Source organism: Apteryx rowi, unplaced genomic scaffold (assembly GCF_003343035.1).
Source record: "Apteryx rowi isolate R43461 unplaced genomic scaffold, aptRow1 scaffold_93, whole genome shotgun sequence".
Lineage (NCBI taxonomy): Eukaryota > Metazoa > Chordata > Aves > Apterygiformes > Apterygidae > Apteryx > Apteryx rowi.
Window position 1 is genome coordinate 2,133,028 of NW_020451238.1, and position 26,411 is coordinate 2,159,438.

Sequence of the window (26,411 nt, forward strand, 5' to 3'; positions counted from 1 at the left end):
AATGCTATCCACTTTTTTTTTTTAAGTAAACTTTTTTAAAAAAATTAGCTTCTTGAAGTCATCTTGTTTACAAAAGCTAATTCTACTTAGATAGTTTTTAGGTTATATTATTCATTTGATATAAAACCTGTAGAGATACTGATGATCCTTTGTGATATCATCTGACACTTGTAAGAAAGGTTGAGACAATTCCATGGAATGACAAGTCATGTCATTCTCAGTTACAAGTTCAAATACGATATTTAGCTGTAAAATCTCAACATTCAAATGACTGACAATTTGACCAAGCATTAGAAAAAGTCACATCCATCCTTTTCTGTGGTGAGAGAATACACCACAGAAGAAACAGAAACAGACAACCTCAGTGAATAGCTTTTTTGTTTTTTTTTAATTAATAACTTCTTAGTTCAGGAAAAAAAAATAAATCACAAAAAGAGAACTGGAAGAACTACGCTCCACCTTCTTTATAAAAGAACTTTCTCAAAGAGAGAGATTATATACCTTATTCACCACAAAGTCAAACCCTATCGTAATCACCCTGGTTTTCACAACATCTATTCTACAACATTTCATGCTCAGCTTCCAAATCTCTCTTATAAAGAAGGTGGGGGTGTGCTTTAGACAGGTTAAAAATATGCTGCACCTTTACAGTATTTAAACAATTACACCAAGCATAGTTCATACATTTATCACATTAACTATCACCTGGCAACCATACATTTAAAAAGGTCTAATGTATAGAGTATGTAATACCCATGAAAGATACTCTTACTTACTTAAGAGCATATAAAGATCAGGATTTATTCACCCTCCCCATCTGCAAGTTAATTTCTCATCTCTTCCTGGTACAATATAAATGACAAAAAAAAAAAAAATCCCTTCATTCCATTGCACTACCGCAACCCTATATGCATAGAAAGGCAGATTAATCATCTGTAACAGGGGAAAGGAAGAGGGGCTTATAAAAGGAATTTGAAGAACCTCTACTGCACTGGTAGTTTAGATGTTAAGTACATGAGTTTTGTTTTGTTTTTTCTTTTTTCCAATTTTAAGTCACATAATACATCCCTATACACACATAATAACTTGAGTAAGTGCAAGCGAGGTTGTACATAGTACTGTAGACGTATTATTCTTGACCAACAAAAAGAAATTCAGCACATGAGAGGCTTGAACACTAGCACAGTGACAAGTCTATGCTGAAAGCCCATCTGGGGTGTGGGAAGTGGTGAGTGAGAATGCAAAGCACATTTCTGCATATAATGTGCAAAGGCTCAGTCTCCACAACTGCACTCAATTTGCTACATGCACAGCCAGAGATGAAAATGAGATCAAAACAGCTGGGAATGGTTGTCCTGAGAAGATACAATAACCATTAAAAAAAAATCTAAACATAAAAATACAAATACAAAAGTAACAGAACATTGTTAATAGTAGTAAAAGACAGAAACAAACTGTTGTTTTTAAAAGAAGTTTCAAGTATTATTCCAGATCCAATTTCAATCCTACTTATAGGAGAAAATGCCCAGAGATTAGGAAGAGAAGTCCACATCAAAGTGTACTTTTAATAGCATACGGGCATGGTCAACAGACCTATCCTTGCGGCAGCTATTTTAGAAAATAAAAATCTAAACAGAAATGCATCATTCTAATTAGCATTCATATTAACATGTGCGTTACTGGAAAAAGTTGTTTAATTCACTGACACCAGTAGACACAGTGTGCTGCATCATTTGTGCTCCATTATAACACAGTATTGTGTGTACACTTTTTAATATTGAAGTATAAATCTTGCTCACAAAATAAGGCATACTTAAAAACAACATGGCATCTACAGAGGTAACTTTGTATGCTTTCTTCTCATTCTGCTTCACTCTTCTAGGTATGACAATAAAGAAAAATTGGTCCCAGTCAAGTGCATGAACATTAGCTATCAGATTATTATGAAACAGATCAGACTGCATCAAATTATTTTTTAAATGATGCTTGGGAAGTTTCCTAAATGAGCTCTGCAAAAGGTGTGGGAATAAAATCTAGGTTTTGGGGGTTTTTTGTTTTTTGTTTTTAATACCAGTGACACCAGTGTCCTTCCTCATCATCTCTAGCCCTAGCCAAAAATGCCTCCATGTTGCTACAACTTGTCCATACTGAATTATTTTCGGTAAGATTGTTCTTTTCAGTAAAGCTGCTATATTCTGTTTTAAATTATAGCTTTTTTTTTCTTTTCTTTTTTTTTTTTTTACATTTTTACCAGTGTACGCATGCTAGAGAACAGCTGCATGGCAGAGGTACATACTTAGCATACAATATCAAACCAAAAAAGAAATACAAAAAATGAACCAGTGTGTCCTACTGGCTGCTCTATGTCAAAAGCACTGTTTGGTCTTCTGATATAAAATACTACAGAAGTAATATTAGCAGAAGTCTGTTCTGCTTCAAGTATTACCCCAACTTTAAATGTGATTTTCAAATTTCTGTGCAATTATTTTTGTAATTTAACATGAATAAAAACATCAACACTACCAAACTGAGAAAAGAAACTGTACTTCTTCCATTATAACACTGCACATATGGTAGAAGGTTTAAGCTGAAACAGCTGTTAAATGGACAGAAAAAAACATTTTTTTTTTAATAAAGTGAAGATTAATGTGTTTCTAGTTCAAATGGAATGGGTAGTGACAAAAATAACAGACTACAGCAAAAAGCAGTTATGAATATACACTGACAATTTCCTTCTTAAATATTAATGGCTCTTGAAATATCCATCAGTTACTTATACAAAACATTTCTGTTTTAAGTCTAAGGATTTTTCTTAGTTTCTCCACAAGTAGTGCAAATACACTCCTTATTCTTAGGTCTTCCCAAGATATGGCTGGTTTGTGTGTGTGTGTGTGTGTGTGTGTGTGTGTGTGTGTGTGATTTTTGTTTGTTTTTGTTCTTCACTGCAGTGATACAGGGACACTGTAGTCATGAGGATGGAATGCAATGCTTGCCGGACTTTCTTGAAAACAAACCCGAAAACCTACCTTACTCATACACAGCTGTAAAATTCTAAAAATTAAAAAGTTCACACCAGATTACCTGATGCAAAAGTTATTGATTCCCTGCTATGGGGGAACTGAGAAGATCCCCTGAAACCTTAAACTGTACAAGCAGTGTTATAGGTTTTTGCCCCCTCTCTACAGACTACAAGTATTCAGTTCTTGAATCGTGTTTGTTCACAAATGTGATTGAATTTCCTGAAATAAAAAAACCAAAAAGTATTAAAATGTAGCAAAGTTCTCAGAAGTCAGGTAACACAAAAGAGTCAGCATCTTTCATAGGGTATTTTAAATGTTAAACAGTTTAAAGCAGAACATTTACATGGTAACACATCTGTTTTTCAGAACCTGTTTAGACTGAAATCTACCATGTTATCTGTAACAGGATTTTCAGCATCTCTCCTGCCTAACCCTTGTTAGTGATATTATGCACACAGAAAACCTGTTATTAAAAGCCTTCCTCTATACTCCTGCATACTTCAAACCCAGAAAGCAATTAAAACAGCGCATCAGAGAATTAAATTTTGCCCTGAGAGACATTAGTCATTTTTTGTAATCAGCATTATACAAGTCACTGGGAACTAGTATTAACCAGGCTAATAAATTCATCTCAGTATAAACATGTTCTTTCACTGGCTTAGATTCTTCTTCTGGAAGAAGGATAAAGGATAGGTAAACTTTTTCCTCATTCTGTATTATTCCAGTTCTATGGGAATGGCAAGTCAATCTTCCTGAATTAAATAGGTAACACAAAATTCTGTAAAAGGCACTTCTAATTCTCAAAAACTTCTCACTACTAACTCTTTCTTTCTTTCTTTCTTACTTGGGTTATGTACCTCCTAACACATAACTGAAACACAAGTTAAGAACTGGGGTGCTGAGTGTGTGCACGTGTCTTGTCTGTGTACATATACATGTGGAGGAGAGGACGCAAATGAGATGAGTTTTAGTCGTCTTACTGAATCAGACAAAAGATTAGAAATAAATCTTGCTTACACAACCAAACTTGTTAGCAGAACAGTTTAGCAAAAAAACCCAAAACAAAACAAAAACAAACAAAAACAAAAACAAAAAACCCACCCCCCAAAAATGATGATCTAGAAGTGGAATGACAGGATTGTTTGGTTTTATGGATTTTTGGAACTAATAACAGCAGCCAGTAAAGTACTAGAAACAGCCAATCCTTGAAGAAAAAAACAAACCAAAAAAACCCTTGCATCATTCCCATTCTAGATGGAAACAGAATTATCCAATACGAGCAAAAAATATTGGTGAGTGCTTTCATGTAGAATTAACTCTCTGATATATCAAAATAAAATATTCTCTGGGTACACAGTACTATAACATGAATTTACAGACAGATGAGGTGCTTTGAATTACATCTGCAACTTAAATTCCCAGTTATTTTTGAAAGATACTTGGCAAAAACCTCTGAATTTGTAAGAAACTGAGGATGAATATTTTAAAAGTCTTTCTTATGATCTGCTTGCATGAGCTGTACGGGCTGGTTATTTTCAACCCACAGGACGAAAATATGAAAGGAATTATGCTGCATGTGTGTGTTCATTGCAGCATCAGAAAGATAGTGCAGAACCTTCTATTCATTAAAGCAATTTCTTAGTAAGGTGTAATAGTTCCTCTGTCAGGAATTGCACTGAGAATTTAGAGAAGACAACCTTGATTTTTTAGATGCATATTTTCTGTGAATGACCAGATACCGTAGAAGGACTAAAAATGTTCATATAGAATCAAAAAAAAAAAATTGCCTTACATTCTCATGGTTTCATGCTGTAGTAGTGAGAAGACAAAATGGCAAACAAATTCTCGATTTCAAAAAATTCATTTTTAAAGCTATCCTGTGCCACTAACCATATATGACCTATACAGGAGCCCATGCCCCCTAGATATATTAAAACACTAGAGAAGTAGAGGGTTATCCTCATCTTTTCAGGCTCAGAACTTCATTTTCACCAAGTATCAGATTGCTTGGGTCAAAGGAATAAAACCTAGGAAGTCATCCAAAAACAGGAACTGGTAAGCCACAGCAGGTTCCTAACGTTATGCGTTCCAAGTTCTTTTGCTTCTACTGCTGCAAATTATTCCCACCGATTTACCCCTTCAAGGTCTGTTGCACTTCATTAGAGGAGTCTCTCTCAGAATTTCAAAAGGAAATAGCACAGGGCTAATTATTGTATATACAGTGTATTTAAGAGGCACCCAGATATAAGCAAATAAGCTGCTTCAGTGGGAAAAGACCAGGAGTTAAGGGGCAGAGTGGAGTGCTGGAAAACAAGACTCAAGAAGTGTCAGCCATGGGTTACAGCAACTAACAAGTGCTAGTGCTACCCTTCCGACACACGTAAAGGGCTCACTTTAAAGTTATATAAAAAATCCAAAGCTCATCAAATTTTGCTTGTGCTGCAGCGGTGTTCCTCATGCTTGAGGAATGAGCTACAACTTTACAACTACTTTTCTAGCCATGAATTTATGGTAAAGTTTTTGGTGCATTTTTTTTTTAAATAAAAAACAAACACTTTCTAAATTGTACAACTTACATGGCATGATGTGCTTTGACCTGAGTCCGACAGTTGCGCCCCCAGTAGCAATCAGGACGTGATGTGACAGTCACTACAAAACAAACAAATGAAGCACTACATTTATTGCAGAAGCCATTAAATAAGGAGATGTAGATTGTTAAGCCACTGCTAATGGCAGTTACTCACCAGAGCAGGGGCTTTGTAGAGAAGAAACAAGGCAAGATTGCTAACAAACTACTGTAAACTACACTATTTCACCTTTCTAGACACAGAGCAAACACTTAATAAAGGACACAAAATTCATCCTGAATTTTAGGCTCACGCAGACTTACGATGAAACAATTTGGTTCACAGGGCTCTTGGTTGAAATTTTACCATTTAGTTCAATAGAGATGGACTTTACAGTTTAAGACACTAGGCACATGCCTAGATACATTTCCATATGAAAGAAAGATGTATTAATTTGGGCACTGGTTGTTGCTTTCCCCTAGTTTTAGGTACATTATAACTCCATGGTCCAGCAGGCCCTTACAATAAAGAAAACAATACTAAGGGGAAAACAGGCTAGACTGACTGTGTCTCACTAAGCACAGCAGCAGAAGCAGAGTTCTCAATAGTTTGTGACAGGGATGCTGTTGCTAACAAGAAGGACTGAATGGACAAAGGTAACAGATTTAGAAGTAGACTGATGGAAGATTTCTATACCCAACATATCTGGAATTGAAGGAGGCATAGTTGCATGTATGGTATTCTATACTGACACTGTAAATACAAACAGATTTAAGAATTCATCTATGAAAACATTCTTGTTCCTAGCTGAGAGCTGGTAAAACGCATTCAGGAAATGCATAATATTATGTATTTAAGAAAATAAACTAAACTACAGCAAGTAGTTCCTGTAGACTATATTCTGGATTTTACTGAATTCCTCTTTTCAATATGGATATATTTACTATATAGATGAACAAAATGATGAACTGAAGGAAAAGAACCCCATTAGGGAGTCTAAAAATATCTATAGGCAAACTTAGCAGCTCACAAGTAAAATAATCTTTGTAAGATATTAGCCCTACAAAGACATTCCACTAGGCTACATGAAGATGTTAAATATCTCCTACAAAAGGAATCTCTCTGTTAATCTGGGGATTCAAAAAAAAAAAAAAAAAAAAATCAAAAAAAAAAATCACATCTCTTATTTAAATCTAAGGCTTGAAATAGAAGATGCAAGATAAAAATGACTTTTCCCCCTACTGTACAAAGGAAGAGAATTGACCACCTGGCAATTCAGCAACAGGAATATTCTGCCTGTACTGGTAGGCAAGCTCTCGAAAGCTGCGAAGGCCACAACAGTAGCAAAGCACCGTGTTCCCAGTAATTCTGTAATCTGGGGAGAAAGCCAGTTTGTACATAACATTAGTAGAAGGCTTAAAAAAAAAAAAAAAAATCAGAGTTAACAAAAAGATGACAGCTCTGGTTACATACACAGAACTTCAAACCTCTTTATATAGGTTTATATACAGCTAGAGAGAGAGAGAGAGAGAGAGAGAGAGAAATGAACACAATACAGAAGGGATGTACCTGACAGCATAAAAACTCCTCTTTGAAGAGCTAAGAGACTTTCGTTTAACATATTTTTCCATGTCAAACCCCTGGATGCCAGGTAATCCTGAAACAGAGCAATTTAAGTGTTTAATTGAGAAAAATTTGCAACATTAAGAGGAGCAACCAAACCATTCACCCTCAGATTTTATTAAACCTAGACCTAGCTAGGTTTACAAAATGGAACGATGTTGATCACAAATAAAAAGGAAACACCATTTCTTTAACTTAATTAGCAAGATACTTTCAGATCACCAATAAAGCCTTCGATTTAGTACCTTTTGTTCAGAAGATTCCTACTTTTGCCAAAAGGATGCAAGTAGATCCATTTCAGTCACACTCTCATTTAACTTAAATCAAGATTTCACCCAGTTTACCTACTTTAGGTAACCCAGTTATGGCAGGGACAAAATATTTTCCATGTAACCTAAAGAGAAATTTAACTTGTCCGAAAGAAAACATTTGATGAGCCTCACTTTCCTGCTAGATTAACTGAATTACTTTCCTCTTTCATTAATATTTTGGATGTTACCCTTAGAACTGTAGAAACTGGCTTCCCTAACGAATACTTCATACAAGTAGAATTCTTTGATGACTTAACAGCCAAATGTATCTCAGTTCTACAGTCCGTCTATCAGTCATTTAGACCAAGCTCTGAAGCAATGTCTGAAATTTTGGCCTTCCTGGCACCTGCCAAACATGCATGCTGGAGAAATTAAACTTCAGGATTGCCTCAGTGTGATTATTTTTTGTTAATTTGGGAGGTAAAGGAAGAGCTGATGCTAATCAGAATGCACCTCTAAAATACAATGCCCTCTCATACAGAGACTGAAAGATCCAAATGATTACCCCAAAATAACTCAAGGTATTTCCAGTCTAACCACACTAACTATAACCTTGGCCCAGCTGAACATTCATGGCTCATTTGATTTGCCTTTTAGAAGCCAGGTGCTGCAAGTGACACAATGCTGTCACTACTGTAACTGTTAGGCAGCACATCACTATAATTTCATGAGCCAGTAAGTCTTAAACATTATGTATCATACATAATGATTTTTAAACATACCTTTAGGATATCTGACTCGTAGTGGTTGTTATTTAGGACTCCATCTAAACACTTGTCACCAAGATTTATTTCTAATCAGAAGAAAAAAAAAGTTATTATTTCTTCCCCAAACCAGCTGGCCTTTACTCATTTTCTGAAGAGGTTTTTCTGTCTCCTGAAAGAATGCACACAGACTCATGTGAGCACCAAGTACACGTCTGCATTCAAACAAGTTATGTGATACGTAACTTCCAGGGGTAATCAAAGATAAGGCATTAAGATTTTAGCTTCACCTGTAGTCCACAGTCACAACTACTGATCTACACAAAGTAACAGTGCCGTTAAAGGATATTCCATTAGCTTCAAACTGCAGCCTATTTGTTTCAACTGTTCTAATTTATTTTTAAATATATCTAAAAGTTTAAGCAGTCTACAAGCTTAAAAGCAAAAAGTTCTTCTTGAAACAGTTAACATCAGATGCTCAGTGTTCTTGCACTGATTTGTATGATTTTCCTAATAGGCTGAAATACACCACGATTCTTTTTAATACAGAAAGCATCATGCTTAACAAGTGCAGTTCTCAAGCTTAATATGATACAAAGACAAAAAGTTAAGTCCTCTCAAATCTAAGACATACACCTTCCAAGGATTAGTTATATTTGCAATGTGAGGATACAGACTTTGTTCCCTTTTGCAGGACTGTGCTATAAACTAAATTATTGTATTTCTTAAATTACCTAAAGTTCAAGACAGACAGATATTATTGCAAAGTGAACAGGTTCATAAGAAACAGAATATTCCACAGTACCACAGAATGGTGCCAAACAGCCAAAACATGCCATCCGAGTGCAGCCCCAGTATAAGTGACAGAAGGGTTGCAGGCAAACTGTACCTGTAAACAACATAGAAAAATCCTGTAAGGACCAGCACACAGCATAACCCAACAGCCATTGCTCTTACAAAGCAGTAACAATAGAGCCCTGCTAAACTTGGTTTAAAAAGTACAACTTTCTCATTTAAAATAAATTCTATAGAGGAACAACTAATACTATAAAGGAAGATTCTTTCTTGCTGTGACCACAACAGTTCAAATAAAGAATATCCAGATAAAGAACACCCTTCAAAACAAACTTAAGTTTAGTTAAAAATAAGGAGAGACACAGTTCTGTAGCCAAGATTAAAAAGAAGTAAAATAAATGTACACACATTGCTGAGGAGCAACATGAGGATTCTGTTCACGCTCTGCTCTTCGGTCAGGCATTGGCTGAAAGCAGCAGGTGCATATTACATGACTTCCTTGAGCAGGGCACACATACTCCTGGACAGCTAAATGGCAAAAAAACAGGAAGGGGGAAAAAAGAAGACAGACTGAACAATGCACAGAATTGCAACCTGGACTATGTAGTGAATATTAGCAACATAAAAATCAGAAAGTAACAAGCAAGCAATAGTGCCTTTTACAAAAACTCTATAAAAGAGCAGAAAAATGGCATTTAGACTTCTAAACTATGTGTACGTGTAAAATACTTGAATATTTAAAACAGTTTAAGAACTACCAACCATCAGGAATCTATTCTGGATAACGAAAGAAAAGCCACTGTCAAATCTCCAGATATTTGCAGAGACCCTTATGTGAAGTGGTGATTCTCACATAGTACTACAAGACTGAGCTTAGTTCATAATGGGTGTTTGAGTTATAGGACCTCAGTTTTATATTGCAGAAAAGATTTCATGACACCGACCTGCAGGGAAGTTGGCAGACGTAGATGGTGCATCTCCTAGTGCTTGCATTCCTCCTGCTTCTGTCTCTTGGCCTGGGCCAGGAAGAGTTGGAACAGAGTGTCGTCGATAGCCTGGGCACTGTCTGCAAACTATATATGGTTGACTGAAAGAATAAAGTAAGGTCATAGGAAATGTTGCCCAATAAATGCAAATATAACTCATCTCCCTGTGCTGGAAAGGGTCAATCATACTCCTGAAGTGTATATTTTGCATTTCTTCATTCAGTAATATATGGAAGCTTACACAGCACCGTACCACAGAGTTGTAAAACTTGCTGTAGTCATAACAGATAAACAAATAAAACCCCTTACAATCATTTGTAGTATTCTGTAAGTATTTCTAAAACAAGAGCAGTGTGACTCAAAGCAAGATGACATCTTCCCAGGATGTACAAATGACTTGTGCACAACTAATGCACAAGTGGAGTTAAGGCAGCAAAACAACATAAGATTCAAGAGGATGTAAGGACAGGAGAGAGAGGTACAAAGCTGTAATAATCTTCTAAGGAAGAACTCTATTTTTCTGTTCCCCTCTAGGTATATAGGAAAAAGTTTCTGCTGCTGGAAGTCAAGCTATTTTGGTGTCTGGGAATCCCTCGGTAAAGCATTAGCTGCTTCAATAGCCTGCATCTGGTGAAAATAGCATGCCAGACACAGCATGATCATTGCAGTTGCACTCATAGGGTCAGGGACTGCTCTTACTCATGCTAAAATCTTAGCCAGAAGCCTGCTGCCTCTAAAGCAACAGCCATGAAAGGTAATTTCACATATCTTATGTGAAGCTGTTGCACAATTGAGGATAGAGCTCCTGGTCTTAAAATGAATCTTGCTGGGCTTCTAGGGAGTTCTAATTTTAATTATTTTTTGTTGACTGCTCAAGGATCAGTAGAATGGCCAGTACAATTGCCAAGATAATTACTGGTAAGAATGAACTTACTTGAAGAAAATAAGATTAATTCTTGTAATGATCAGAGAAACACTACCAGGAATCACATATATGGGATGCAGTAACAGTGTTTGTGAAACTAGCCTAGTATGTGATTTTGGGCATTCAAACATGAGCAAATCTAATTCGGTGCACAGCTTAAAGGAATATACCTGATATCTGAAGATTCACTATCTACATCTGACAATTCCAAAAGATCCTCAGAACTTCCTTCCTCATCTGAAAAAGATCTCCGCACCTTAGGTTGCAACATATCTTGAGTAATTTTGTTTCTAGCATCCATGCTACGTACATCATCCTCATTACGACATTTATCTGCAAGAGAACCAAATTCAAACATCAAGAGAAAAGGATTCATCACGTCCGTTCTCCCGAAGAAAGATCATGACCACCCTACACCTATTAATTTATTAACATGTTTAAAATTACTGTGTTTTCATGTCCATCAAACTTATTTTTAGATACCAGAGTTATAGAAGATCATAGTTATATTCCCCTCTTTGTCAACAGCAGTGAAATATCAGGCAAGTGAGGTTTCATTTTCAGTAGTCCATGATTAATTAAATCCATATTCAAGTATATTTTTCAGAAGTATCTGAGTTTAGGTGACCCAATCAGTCAGTGTCCCCTGTTTGTTAATATTGATATCCTTCTCACGACTAAGCAGTAAAATAAAATTAAGAGTTCTTAGCATGCTCAGTTACAGTATTAAATCACCTTCAATTCTCACCCAATATTTGGAACATTGCTAGTTAGTATGTCAGATTAAATGTAAGAGCTTGTTTTCTTACAGCTATGTTAGAGAAGACAGAGCAGTACTAAAACATACATAGACGCTTAATGCACAGTAGTCTTTCTACATACATCAATTGCACAACTAATGTCTGAAATGCATCAGATTCTGTTATGCACACTGTTCAACTTGCCTGGATGCTGAATCAGATAAGCTTCAACCAAGTTGTTCAATATATGGTTTTTACAAATACGTTCCACTGGACAACGACAAGTTGGACATAGAGAAGATCTTTCCATCCATCCTGAGTAGCAGGCAGCACAGAAAGTATGCATACAAGGCTGCAAGCTGGAAAATATAAACATGAAATCAGTGAAATAAAAGGAGTCAAAACCCAAATCTTCCATTTTTTGTATACATTCATAACCCTAAAAAGACCATTTAGCACGCGCTTAGAAGATCAAGATGACACAGCTGTGAAGCATCCAACTGATTCTGTCCATATGAATTACAACCCTCCCAAAAAACAAAACAAACCCACCTCCCCAAAACAAAACAAAAAACCCAACCCCACCTCCCCAAAACAAAAACAAAAACAAACAAACAAACAAAAAGCTCAGCAGGAATTGTGAAAACCCAGGCTCTCCTGGACTCCTCCTCAAACAGCTGTCATTCAACTTCTTATATTATTCCCACATGATTACAACTTTTGTCAGTCATACATACCTCACACAGTCATGCAGGAGCTCTTGGCAGATAATGCAAGTTAATGTTTCTTCCATCTTATCTGGTTTCACATTTGCTGTTTTTGCATCTTCAGAGCCAATTTTAATTATACATTCACTGGGGGCTGCTGCTGGAAGATCTGGACAAGCATCTTCATCTACAAAGACAGAATATTCCCACAGAATATAGTTTTCAGAGGGGTGGGGGTTTTTCTGCAAGTGTTAAAAAAGACCTGAAAGTTACACGGTTCACTGGCAATAGTTCTGCTAAAGGTTCTTGCTTTGCACATAGCAGTTTTTGCTACTGAAGTTGTCATTTTCACTGGACCAGAAACCAAGTAAACAAGAAGAAACAAACAAATCCAGAGAGGACTGCCAACAGCTGATCTGACTCAATTCGGAAAAAAAAACCCAACAACAACCCCCCCCCCCCCAGCATTTTGCTTTCCTTTTTTAATCCAATTATTACAACACAAAATAATGTTGTGAAGGGGAAAAAATTACCTATCCCATATGAACACAGCTTTTAAAGCCCTTCTAGGTTTGGTAGAATTTGAATTCATTTCATATTATTAATGAAAAATAACCACAGACCCTTATGCTTTGCAGTCTCACTGGACTTCTACGAAAAAAATGGTCATAGCTGTAAGTTTATAATTATATTTTTTAAACTAACTTTCAACAATAAGATTTAAATAGAAGAGTGCACAGTAGGTTGCTGAATATTGTAGTATACTAGCCTCCTTTTAGTTTCTTCTTAGCAGGTTTCAAATCTTCTTCCTCCTCTTCCCCTTCTGTCCTTTGCGAATCTGATTCTGTTCTTTCTTTGTCAATGATTTCTGAAGTGACTGTGGAAGTTTCCGTATTCATATCCAGCTTTGCGTGTTCATCATGCAGTGTTCTTAGACACACAGATTCTAAGATGGGGAAAGTAGGCACAGGAGTGAAAACTGAGGATTGTGATCCTGCAAAATAAAAGCAGAAAATATGAACATAGTTGCATACAGTTATGGGACATATGAAAACAGCAGCTACTCAAACCCTGATGATGCACACACATCAATTCAAACATCTGGATAGGAAAGAGTGGTGCAAAAGCATAAAAGCAATGTCTGTGTAATTACGTTGCATGTATTCTGAGCTAAACTGACTAGCCTTGACTTCCAAGTCCAGGACTTGGAAGACTTGAAGAAAAACTGCTATTAGTTGTGTAACCCTATTTAAAATCTCCATCCCTATTTAAAATGTAGAATATTTATTCATAAGATTATTATCTGCATCAAGTCTTCCCGACAAAGATGTCAGGCAGGGGATTTATACAATCTTGATCACATACAACAAGTCAGGAGCACAACAGAGAGCCTCTGATACTAGAATGACAACTCAAGTGCAAATTTTCATTTTCAGAGGAGCATGTGGGAAGAGTCCCAATGAACTGCTGACAGTTCCATTTTCCAGATAACTGTTCTTGCTCCAGTTATATTTTAATTATGCAGCATTTGGCTATTATACTTGCTGATATTACACAAGATACGAGACTAGGGTTCCATGTGACACCTTTGGGCCTTAGAACTCTAAGCAAGAGAAAGGGGACTGGTGATCAGCAGCAGCAACAGTGACAATTAAAACATGCAGTAGCTCTGCTGAGAAACTGAGTGCAAGCACTCGTATCCAGTTACTTTGCTATATGAGCCATATAGATTTGCTAAGTTTTCACTGGTGGGTTCTCCATTACCAAGCCATAGTGTAAAGACTGAACAGTTTTGAATATACATGTATTTTCTGCCTCCCTGACCATAAGCAATTCTCACAATTGCTTTACCCACCCACTAGGATTTATCCTGTGTGTTAACAGAGAAAGTTAGAATACACATGTCCACCTGTTCCTTTCACTAGGACTTGGGAAGACAAACGCTGAAGACCTGAATGGGGGTAAGATTCAAGACTGGAGTAACAGCTGATGGGATACCAAACTAAATACATGACACAACTCTTACCAGATGTCGAAGGATTATCCTGCTCAACAGATGCAGACTCAGTAAGAGAGGTAGAAGAAGCGTTAAAGAGGTTAGATGTAGAAGTAGATGGCTGTGGTTCCTCATAGCAAGACTGAGTAGCTGATGGTGATGAGGTAATTTGGGTCTCATCATTACTTCTTCCTGTACTTGAGGTATCTTTGGTCACATGGCATAGGTTTTCTACGTTAACTTCTACAGATAGGGGGAAAAAAAGGAAAGAAGAAAAATCTGTGTGACAGTCACCACATCATGGTTTCAAATGAAGCTTCCTTCAAAATTCCAGGGAATCAAACTCTCTCAGAAGGGTTATATTAGTCATTAGAGTTTGGATCCTCTTCTTGGTTCTTGAATTACTTTCTTACCTACTGGTTCTTGAGTTGCATCATGCTGTGTGTTTAAGGATTCATAGAGATAAGCAACATCTGAAAGAGATGACAGAAGAGATTGATCAGAATTCTAAAGCAAAAATTAACTAACCTCAGTCTCACATAAATAAATTCTATCCACAAGTGACTGTTTCCCCAGTGTCTGACAACAGAAGAGGCAAATGAGAGATCACCTCCATAGTTTAACGTTAATACTCCTACTTAGGAGGCAATTAGAAACAGCACAGCAAGATCTTTTCTTCTCAGGAAGCCAGGCAGAGACGCTTTTGTGCAAAGTTTAACTTGTGCCAGCCATGGAACTAGAGGCTTAATCATTTCTTAAACCTAAAATCTGCTCTGTGTCAGAACAAACTGTGAGTATTTTTACTGACACTTTAATGAAAACTCTTGGAAGAAGCTTATTATTTCTAAGCTCACATCTCAATTTCTTCAATCTATTTTATTTAGATTTCTTTGTGAGACACATGAAGTCTCAAAATACAAATTAAGATGTTACAAATTTCATCCAGGAAACTAATTTACTATCTATTAATAAAACAAATTGGATAATATCTCCTTCTTTTCCACCCTATTTCAATCTTATACAGTCCCAAAGATCCTCCTAACTTGCATTTCTTTTCATCTCCAGCCACCTAGAAGCACATGAGACCCTCTTAGTTTGCAGCTGCTCCTTTTCTGAACAAAAGTTAGAGTCTAGTCTCCTTCAGAACTACTCAGATCAGCCAAATACACATGCCAGACCTAAACTCGCTCATCTTGGAGAAACTGAAAAAGTGATATTAACTACTTGGTAATTCATATAGTTGTTAACCTAAGCAGAAATCAGTAACTCAGTTCATTACAAAGTACTTGCAAAATTAGAATAAATGAGTTCTTCTAAGTAGCATCAGCTGCAATAGTGCCATCTTAAAGAGGATTCATGAGGTAGACCATACAGACAGACAGATATAGCATATCACTGCTTCTTGTAGCATTTACATCAGGCAGCATAAATGTCTGATCTGTTTAACTGCAACTTCATAAAAGGAAATCATATTTCATTAGTGGGTATGTATATATCTAGAAGTTTTTAGATTAGCAATTCATAAACTTCTATTGATGCAAGAAAATTTTAAGGTCATATGTATTTACATTAAGTATCATGCTACAGACTTATCCAATACTACACCCCTGCTCCCAGTGTATCTAGTTATCTTCACAAAAATAGCTGAGCTTATGACCACACAAAGTCTGTCTGTTCACCTTAAAAATTCCACTTCAGAGCTATCAAATAAAGTAATAAGAATTAACATTTAAAATGCCTCTTTCTGCTATTCTGGAGTCTTACCTGAAAGTGAATACTCTCTACTAAAATTTAAATATTACATTCTTTGCACTAAAAGAAAAATTGCAGGCTAATGAACAGAGCAATTGGCTGGGGCACAACAACACATATGTAAAGTTGAGCTTTCTCCCCACCCCCCATTTATCAAAGTTGAACTTCATCTGTTATTTTACAATAATGAGCAATTAAATTCTTTCTGTAAGTCTTTTCAGTCAGCTTTGCATTTAATGATCCTGTACAACCAAATATCAAATGAAAACTCTGTCACCTCAATAGTACCACTTCCCAGATCACTTATGAACATCATGAATATAGATACCAACACAGATCATTCATGGAATCTTTTGTTAACTTTCTACTATTGCAAAAATTCAGCATTTATAGCTAAAAACCTGGCGCCTGACTTCTATCCAGTTATTAATACATGAAAGGACCCTAATTCCTAGTCAACAAGAGCTTGGCTTATTTAAAAGCCTTTGAGGAAGGACCCCATTAAAACTTTTTGAAACCTAAGTGCGCTATTTCATTGCATCATCCTTTTCCATGTACTTGGCGATTCCTGAAATGAATTAAAGTAGATTTTGTGAGCCATGATTTGTCTTTATAAAAGCCACACTAATATAATATTTTTCCATGTTTACTAATTCTACTTTTTATTATAGCACTTTTTTCACCCAATTAGCCATTTTTTTAAAGACCACTTTTGCAGCCTTCCCTTCTTCTGGTGCCAAAAATTCCTTAAATTTAACACAAAGTATCACTTAACAGCTCAGTAATTTGACTTCTAAAGGAAGTATTGGATGAATATAATCAGGGCCTTATTAGTCATAATTCCAAGCACTATTTCTTCCAAAATTACTTCTAGGCACATTTCCATTTCAGACAGTTGCTCAGACTTGTCCATGTTAAAATGGGCATGTCCATAACCTTTTCCATAGAGACTTGTTTTTACACTTTAACAAATTATTTCTGTTAAAATTAAATGAGTAATTCTGTTTCAATTGTACTGATACTTCTTTTCTCTCATGACTCAAAAATGACTAAGTATGCCATTTAAAAAATATCATTTACTTACTGTTCTCTGGCTCATTTTTTCTGTAAACAACATAGATCACATCCCCAGTCTGTAAAGGGTATGTCTGTTTCTTAACCACTTTCAGTTTATTAATTACTGTTCCATTAGTACTGCAAAGAGAAAGAAAGAGCATTTAGCCTAAATGTTTTCATAATTACCTAGAAGGAAAGGGAAAAACAAGCTACTTTTAACAAAGAAAATTGTTAGTTCTTAAAAACAATATAAGCCAGGATCTAAAAATGTACAATAGCAAACAAAAAAAATCTGGCTAAAACACTAAACCGCAGAGCTGCTAGGACTTCAGTGCTCATTTGCAGCTCCTAGAAAGGAACTGGTGGATGACAAATAGCCAGACAAAGGATCCCTGACATTTGGCGAATGTGTCGAAATAATTAGATGATTATTTCTGTAGAATAATTGCCATCCCTTAAACAGAAAACAGGAAAGGACAATAGGCATTCTATTTCAAAAGTTCTAGGTTATGTTTATCTCCTAAGACATTCTGGGACAAAGGAACCTCTCTTGTACGGACAGTCAGGTACCCCATGCCAGCATTCACTTTTCTCCCCTCTTGCTTCAAACAGTGAAAACTTAAAATTTCAAGGTTACACTGTCTGAAAGTCAAAACAACAATAAGTTAGGTGGAAAAACATTTATACACATGTAAACATTAAAAAACATGAGTTGGAAAGAATTATTTTTATACGGATAAAAACTGTAAGACTCATGGAAGAAACCAAATTTGGGGAACAAGCAAATGCAGAGCACTGCTGATTAATGGTGGTATCATTGCTCCTTCACGACGGGTGACATTTTATACACAAGCTATGAGTGTTTTAAAACCAAGTCAAATTATTCATGTACCGAATAATTTCAGCTCAGTTGCAGTAAGCCTCTTTCAGGGCTGCAGCTTTCTAGAATTTCAGACTTCTGCCATTCAAAACCTCAGCAATTAATACCAAATATGAAAGAATAGAAAAGCTGCTTTTTCCCTCAGCAGATCAAGCTTCTGCATAAAATGACAGCAAATCTCTGCTGCCACCTCCTGGAGGCCACCTTGCTTTCCCAGGACAAAGCCCAGCCTTCCTCAAATGGAGCAGTTTCTCTCTGGAGGTGAGGGAGGGATGGTTATTTAGAAACAAGCACCATCCCTTCTCATCATTATTTTTCTTTTTTAAAAGCAGTTTGGCTCAGGAAAAAAATCTCTTGTCATTTAGTAACATGAAAAGAAAAAGAAAAGAACTTTAAGTGCCCCAAGATGTCAACAGTACAAAGTCAGGAGCATTACATTAAAAAGTTAAAAGGAAAAGCAAGCCCTTTCAAATAACCACAGCAAGTCTTGATCAAGATACTGGTTCTTGATTTTCCCTGTACAGCTGCTTTCACTACATACATGGATAAATCACTAATCCAACATAAATAACAAGATATAAAAAACAAAAAGTCAACAAAGAAAATCTTTGGGTCATATCAATCTTTGCCCCATGAAAGAAACTTCAAGCTTCTTTTATGAGAAAACTTTTTTAAGCTTGCCTTTTTAACCTTAGACGTTCAGATATTGACTACCCTGAAGGACACGAGAACTAAAGAAATAGCAGAATGGAGATGTCACCAAAAGTTAAGAGCACTGGAAGTTTAGCAATTAAGATGAAAAAAGAATTTTAGTCAGTCTGTTGGAAACTATACTTGTTTTTACAGAAACATTGCTGCTAGTGATAATGTATTAAGAAGATATTGTTAAAGCAAAAAAAGCATCTCCTTCAATCATCAATGAAACGTTAATGCTTACAACAATCACTGACATTGCTCAGAGGTCCTTTAGCAAAACTAGGAAACATCAAACTTGATATCCTTAGTATTCCAGAAGGCAAAGCAAAGCACGCACTCTCCCCCCCCCCCCCCAAGTCTTTTCGACTCTTTGTAATAAAGCAGTTAAACTAGTGTAACACAAATTGTCTCTTACTGAGGCTTAGCTTCTCCAGGCAATTCCTAGCCCCAATATTTTACCAAACACGGGGAGGGGGAAGGGGAGGAGTGGATTTTATAAAGTTTCAGTATTATGACTGCTAAGTTCAAAGATGGATATGAGGAATTAAATAACTTAAGCAAGATATTCTTGAGAAAAAAAAATTAGTGTCACACATCTAGCAACACCTGTGCTTGCTCTGACAAGGCAAGCTGCAGAAACTGGACCCAGGACCCTAATCCTCAAACTGACTACAAACAGCCAAATCTGTTCAGTCTTGCACAGCTATACTGACTTCAGTGAGAGCTGACTAAATGAATCATTTGGCATCCAGGAACCCAAATGAAGTAGAATCAAATTCATACCACTCAGAGAAAAATCATAAGATTTTTCTTAAATATGTTAGCAAACAGGAATAGTTGTATTTAGATCTCAGCCAATAATCAAAGAAAGGGAAAGGAAAAAAAAATAATAATAATAAAAAAAATCAAACCAGCCCAGGCAACTGTGTTATTCTTTCACTTAGCTTTTAACAGATATGGTAAAGTCTGGGATTAACATTGCAGTTTTTTTAAACCAGAGACATGACAAATGGTAATGTTTGTACATTTGAATCTCTGATGTTTCAGACTAAAGTATGGTCCTCATAAATTACATGGAAACTACAATTATAATTCCAAATATGAAAGCCATTCATTGGTTCAAATAATATTGAATTGATACCAGACTGTATTATTTTGGAGGTGGAGAAGAAAAACTGTTCTATCAGATACATATTGTCCAAGTTGTGAAACAATGTCACAAAAGGTCCTATGTCACTTTCCAAAGAGTGGAAGAAAAAAAATCCTCAGATCTTGACCCAATTCCAATGTGGTTGATGACTTTACAGTTTGATTAATGAACCACACATCATCTTGACTTCCAGTTCCAGCTGTCACACACTATTGATACAAAATACCATACAGCTACATTCCACTCAAAATAGGCTTACTTTGAAGTAGGTAAATGATCTGTGTATTGTAAGACACTTTGGTATCCTTCCTAGAAAAATGCCAATCTATTACTTTTTAGTAATTACTAATGCCCATCTGGGAAACGAACGTAGTTTACAGCAAAACTTCTAGAAGTATTGACGCAGAAGTTATCTACTATATAAGCGTGTATTATCCTGAACATACTGTAAACTGAAATAAGTTTCAAATCCTAATAAGTTACGGAAGTCCTTTGTATTGTACTAGTCTCCATTCTTTTAATGGTCACAGAAATAGCGCATCTGGTGAGGTGAGAAAAATTTAGTAGCAGAAAAGGTGCCACTGGCCACTGAAGATCAATCTCCTACTTATCCACAGAAAGGGAACGTCTGATAGTCTTTCACATGACTATCTTAGTCTCGTGCATATAGAGTTGCATTTAAAATTTCTCTTTCAAAATGAAGAGTCTTACAACTGCTTTTACTTAGGGCAAGCTAACTACCGGCTCAGCTGTGTTAGGTCAGCTTGCACAAATCAGTTTCTTTCAAGCAGCATCAAGGAACTAGGGCATGGTTTGGAAAATAAAACAGAAACAAACAAAGTGGTGCATTTGCAGAATATTCTGTTGTGCTATTTGCTAACTCTTGGTTTTCATTGCTTCAAAACTTCTGTTTACTCAATTTTAAATTCTCTAAGCATTTCCTTTCACCTGCAAGTTTATGGTACTTCTTTCCAAACTAGACCCAAGAACTCATTATGCTAACAGGGAGGTAAGAACCCATGTTGGTTATCTACATGCATTTTATGATATTTTTTGATTCAGTCACAATACAAAAACAAAGTCCACTCAGTTCAGCTGTCACAAACTGCCTCCCTCAGTGCATTCCATTTCACCAAAAAAAATCTGAGCTTGACCACAGCAATGTTTCCAGAACTACTTTCCACTCCACAGTAGAAAAAGCTGACATTGCAGTAATTTTCTGGGCATCAAGTATTGCCAACTCAAACATCCAAAAAATCTTATTCTTTCAGCCTGCTTGATTCTTTGGAGCTCAGCTGATATTCAGAGCAAACATCAGAAGTCCCAAAAGAGAGTAAATAGTCTTCTGCAAGATGTCAGATCAACCCCAGATAGTCTCTTGGTTCAGCAAATGGCAACCATCACACTTCATATCAACTCACCCACAGGCAAGCAGAACATGAACAACCTAAGTCTTTTTTGTTAGACACACTTAAGTGTAACATGCCAAACCATAAGCAGCTAATTCATAGTACTGCATAGGACTGCAGCCCTTCTATTACATTAGCAGGATAATAATTTCCACCTTTCTGTGAATGCATCATGTAGAAAATTAAATTTAATTTAGCTCAGCTAGTTCTCCTTCTGCTGGCTGCACTTTTTTGCCTTGAAAGAAAACAGAGGAAAAGAGGGAAAGGCAAGGAAGTTTCTGCATCATCCACAATTCCTTTAGCTTGTATTATCACCACACTGGTCTCAACTAATGCTACCAGCTACAAGTGAATTAAACTAGGAGTGGTTTCAGGAATCCAGGGACATCTACCCTGCTTAGTATCTTTAGCAAAGACCTGGAGGAGCAGAGGAAATGCATCCTCACCAAGTCTGCAGATGACACCAAACTAGGGGCTGCATTCAACACGCTAAGAACAGGACTGCCATTCAGAGGGACCTGGCAGACTAAAGAAATAGGTTGACAGGAACCTCATGACATTCAAACAGGACAAATGCCAAGTCCTGCACCTGGGATGGACTAACCGTCTGCAACAGTACAGGCTAGGGACTGACTGGCTTGGCTGGGGATCCTGGTGGACAGCAGCAGTGTGCCCTGGCAGTGATGAAGGGCTACAGTGAGCTCTACCAACAGAGATGTAGTCAGATGATCAAGGGAAGTGATTATTATTCTCCTTTACTTGGCACTCATTCACCCACATCTAAAATACTATATCCTGTTTTCTGTCACCTGGTACAAGAAAGATGTTAATAAACTTGAGCAAGCTGAGCAGACAGCCACCAAGATTGCCAGGGGGCTGGAGCACGAGACCAAAAAACAGAGGCTGAGGGAACTGGGCTTGTTTTGCCTGGGAAGAGAAGGCTTGAGGACAGAGAACCTAACAGCAGTCTTTCAGTAACTATGAGGAAGTTACCAAGAAGATGGAGGCATGCTCTTTAATGAGGTGGCAAAGGTCATAAATTGAAACAAGGAAGGTTCAAACTGGATATAAGGAATAAAAAATTCACTATGAGGATAATTAAGCTCTGGAATGAGGGCCTTGAGAGGCTGCAGAACATCCATCCTTGGAGGATATGTTCAAGACCCGACTGGACAAAGCCCTAAACAATCTAGTCCAAATTCAGTGGTGGCCCTGCCTTCAGGAAGAGGTTGGATTTAGTGGCCTCCTGAGGTTCCTTCCAACCTCAGGAACTTGAGGAAATAAAATAAAATATGAAAGGAATCCATATCCCAAGCAAATATCTAGAAGTGTGCTCCTGGCCCTGAAAAAGAATCCTTTTAATATCAAAACAGCTACTAACTGAGCAAGACACAACAAAGGAACATGGAAGTAAAAATTCTGCTGAAAGGAAAATGTCAACTAAACCTCATACATTCTGCCAAAGTGCTCTCTCTCTCTATATATATATAAAAAGCAAAAGCGCATGCTATATTCTATTAGATGGTTTAAAGGTTTTTCAGAATTTTCTTGGAGGGATTTTTTAATCAAAAGCTCAGCAGGTATCTGATGCTAACCGTGAGCTACCAGAACAATATATTTAATTGCATTCTGATATGTTGGAACAGGAAACAGCAGATTTGGCACAGTATCCTTAAAAACGTCCAAAATGAAATTTCCTCTTTATGTATATACATCAATGTATTTTGAACTGTCTTCTTCTCTGTGTTTGAGTAAAATGCCTTCTAGACATGAAGAATGGGGGTAGCTGGCAGAAAAGTATTTGTTTCTTTGCCGACTGCAATAACCTGGCAGAAAAAGAGTGTGGTTTACAGAAGTATTTTAAAATGTCACAGAGTTCTTGAAATGTAATAAACCAGAAGCTTTCTGCAATCTTAGACAAAAGTACTGTCAAAAACAAAGCAGATGAAGATTTGAAGAGGGTTACAGTCTCCATCTAAGAAACACCCTCCCTTTCAAATTCCTATCTCAGACTTTATAAATCAGTCTAGAAAACAAACTAAAATCTACTGGAATCCACTCACAACCCCTGCAGTGCTATTTGTACTCCCACAGTAGTCTTAGAACTCAACAGGAAATAACCTCACCCAGTATAGCAAGTTCATTGGCCTTCAGTGTGTGAAGTAATATGTAATTAACTTTATATACTAAAAGTAGTTCCACTAAATTAGCTTACTAACTAACACTAGTAACACTAGTTCCAGTGAAGTATGTGCTTAAATCTTTCTACCATTAAGGACTTCACACACTAACTTAACACAGAAACACTGAGAAAAGAAAGTAACCCTTCTGGTTAAATGAAAGAAAAAAAAAATACAACTGAAATATCAACAGTAGAAAAATAGCAAACACTTTTTAAATTAAATTAAATTGGACTGAATAGGATCTAACCTCCACCTGAAGTGCCCACAACTGCTGAAATACTATGGTGCTCATGGTATACAGTCTACGGATATTTTGAATACTAGAAAGATATAACATACACAGATTTTTACCCCATGTCTCTGTTATGCTTTGGGATCATTACTGCAGATGTTTTCCTCCCTTCATGAGCGTCTGAAATGAGACACACTCATGCCTAGAAAGAGCTTTTAAGAATGCTAGCATCACTGACAACTTTCTCAGTCATCTTTTGTTTGCAAGTCTGAAGAAATATGCTAGAGAATTATTACATGTTACCCATCATCAGTATTTTTCAGCCAGCAGACTATGAATTCCTTTGAAGAGAAAAAAAGATTTAGAAAGTGCTGAAAAAAAAGCTAAATGGAAAAAGAGGAAAAAAAGAGTGAAGGAAAACAAAAAGCATTCACTATTTATACCTTGAGCAATACACAAAATTGTACTTCACAGACTAAGATGATAAGAATAGAAGTTCACAGCAGAACCAACCTTGTATCTTCCAATGACACTTGACCAGATTCTTCATCCACTGTGATTTTACAGTGATCTCCAGACACCAACTTGTTGCCAGGGAAAGATAAGTCACAACCTTAAAAAGAAAGTGGATTTTCCAGTGTGCTTAAAAATACACATTACACAGATAGATCAGCATTCTACTTGGCTATAAATGCACAACAAACTGAGTCATGTACATCTGCAATAGTTCAAAATTTATACTGGTATATAGGGAGCACCACAGTCTAGGATGCAATATATAAATGCAAGCAGTGAAATAGTCCCATGTATGGACATAGGCTTATTTCAGGATGTTTTAGTTCTCTTTTTTTCCTTCTTCCTTCAAATCTCAGTCCTTACAGTTACTCTGCTCCAGAGTGGTACAGATTCACACATATTTGGGAAGTGTTCAACCTAAATTCTAGAGACACACATCAAAGATCACATAGCTCTTTTTCACATCATTGTAACACTGTTTCATTGAATTCAACTTCTGGTTCATCCTAGTATACTGGGGGAAAGTAGTAGGAACCAACTGCAGAGAAATACAAGGGTATCACTGTTCTACTTTAAAGTCTTGTTTGTTTGTTCATTTTTAAATAAGAGGTTTTCCTTACCTCCATTAACACCACTGTTACATTACTAAAGCTGAAGGGAGATTGAAAACTCAGGACAGACTAAGATTTAGGTATACGGAGGAGAAATATAATAATGATGTTGAGATGGTAGAGATCTTCCTAACTATTATTCTAGGGCTCTGAGCAAATTTAACATTTTTTCCTTCACTTTAACACTCAACATTCAAGGCAATGATCAAGGTTCCTTGTGTAAGACACTGATTTCTCTTACAGATGACTCAAGGTATCTGCTTCTAAAAAAGTTATAATTAACAAACATGATTCACTTCCACCTATTCACACTGTAGGTGCACTGTACCTTAGCTTATGACAATAACATATCCAGAAGTAAAATAGTAGTCACCACATACGGTGTTGACAGTTTAGTACCATTCTACTCCTAATATTCACAGGACAGTTAACAACTATAGTGTTAACTGGTGCCGCACAGCTGTGGCTCTAGGAAGCCCACTGAAAGCGAGTAGGATAAATTTTACTCAGAAGGATGCCAACATTTCCATTCTACTCTGTGGAGTTAACAGACTTTAGTATGGGAGCAGGAAGGTCAGAGCGCTCCAAACAAACCTTTCTAATGTTCTTAAAGGTTTTCTAAGTAATATTTATGAGCCAGAACTTGGCATTCTTGTACCCGTTCATTTTATTAATGTTAGTAAACAGTTATGGAAGCAATTCAGCGTGCAAAAATCTATCTTCTTCTGCAAGATAATCCCCCAACTGGATCTCACTTTGAAGAAATGCCCTACAGCTTGGATATAATGATAAGCAATCTAAGCATATATTATGAAATGTAAACAGGTAAAATATTTTTCCTACATTATCTGGACTTCTCATAGAGTTATAGCATCGGATGTTTGTTGAAGACTATTACTTTACTTTGTGATGGGTCAGTCAAATAGCTTAAATCAATAAACAGGAAACTTAAGATTGGTGCTGCCAGGGCAGAGTGAAGAGATAAAACTCTGTGATGACCGTTTAAATGGCAGTAAGCAGGCTTTCCTTTAAAATAAAGGCAAATAGCAATAACACTAGACTCAGAGAATAAGGCTTTCAAACCAAATCTCAGAGAAACACTTCCAGTACTTGTTAGTCATCTTTATGTGGCCAGAAGTCTTAAGGGCTCTTGCGCAGGCGTTTCCTGCCTGCACAGCACAAGCATCTCGCTTTGCAGCTCCAACTTTTCTTTTTAACCACGAAAAGGGAACATAAGCGGGACCAACACGAAGAAACTCTGCTGAACCAGCTACCGCTTTCGCTCGTCTGTCCGGGCCGCCACAGACACCTGAAGGGCGCGTCCGCTCGTAAAAGTCCCGGGGAAGCAGAGAAGGGCAGCGCAAAGCCGCCGCCTCGCAGGGGCCCGGGGGCTCCCGCAGGCCGCGTCCCCCCGCGGAGGCGCCGCGCTCCGGCCGCCCCCGAGCCCGAGCGCTGCCCCGGCCGCGGCCCACCTTTCCTGCGGCCGATCGTCCACTCCCTCTTGAGCAGCAGGACACGCGGCTCCGCTTCGTCGGCGCCCAGGCGGGTCAGC

At 37.1% G+C, this 26,411-nt stretch overlaps 1 protein-coding gene across 1 annotated transcript; it reads right to left on the reverse strand.

The window, feature by feature from the left end:
* Window positions 1-369: 369 nt before the first annotated feature.
* On the reverse strand, window positions 370-26,410 carry CHFR (checkpoint with forkhead and ring finger domains; the record flags this gene model as incomplete). The annotated part of the gene is made up of 17 exons (XM_026091874.1): window positions 370-3,239; window positions 5,597-5,669; window positions 6,855-6,962; window positions 7,157-7,244; window positions 8,244-8,314; window positions 9,031-9,114; window positions 9,429-9,548; window positions 9,965-10,107; window positions 11,102-11,264; window positions 11,876-12,030; window positions 12,409-12,565; window positions 13,148-13,372; window positions 14,405-14,617; window positions 14,788-14,847; window positions 17,211-17,320; window positions 24,246-24,345; window positions 26,332-26,410. Coding segments are annotated over 17 exons (1,992 nt in total), but the record flags the coding sequence as incomplete, so codon positions are not given.
* Between the last annotated feature and the right edge of the window lies 1 nt (window position 26,411).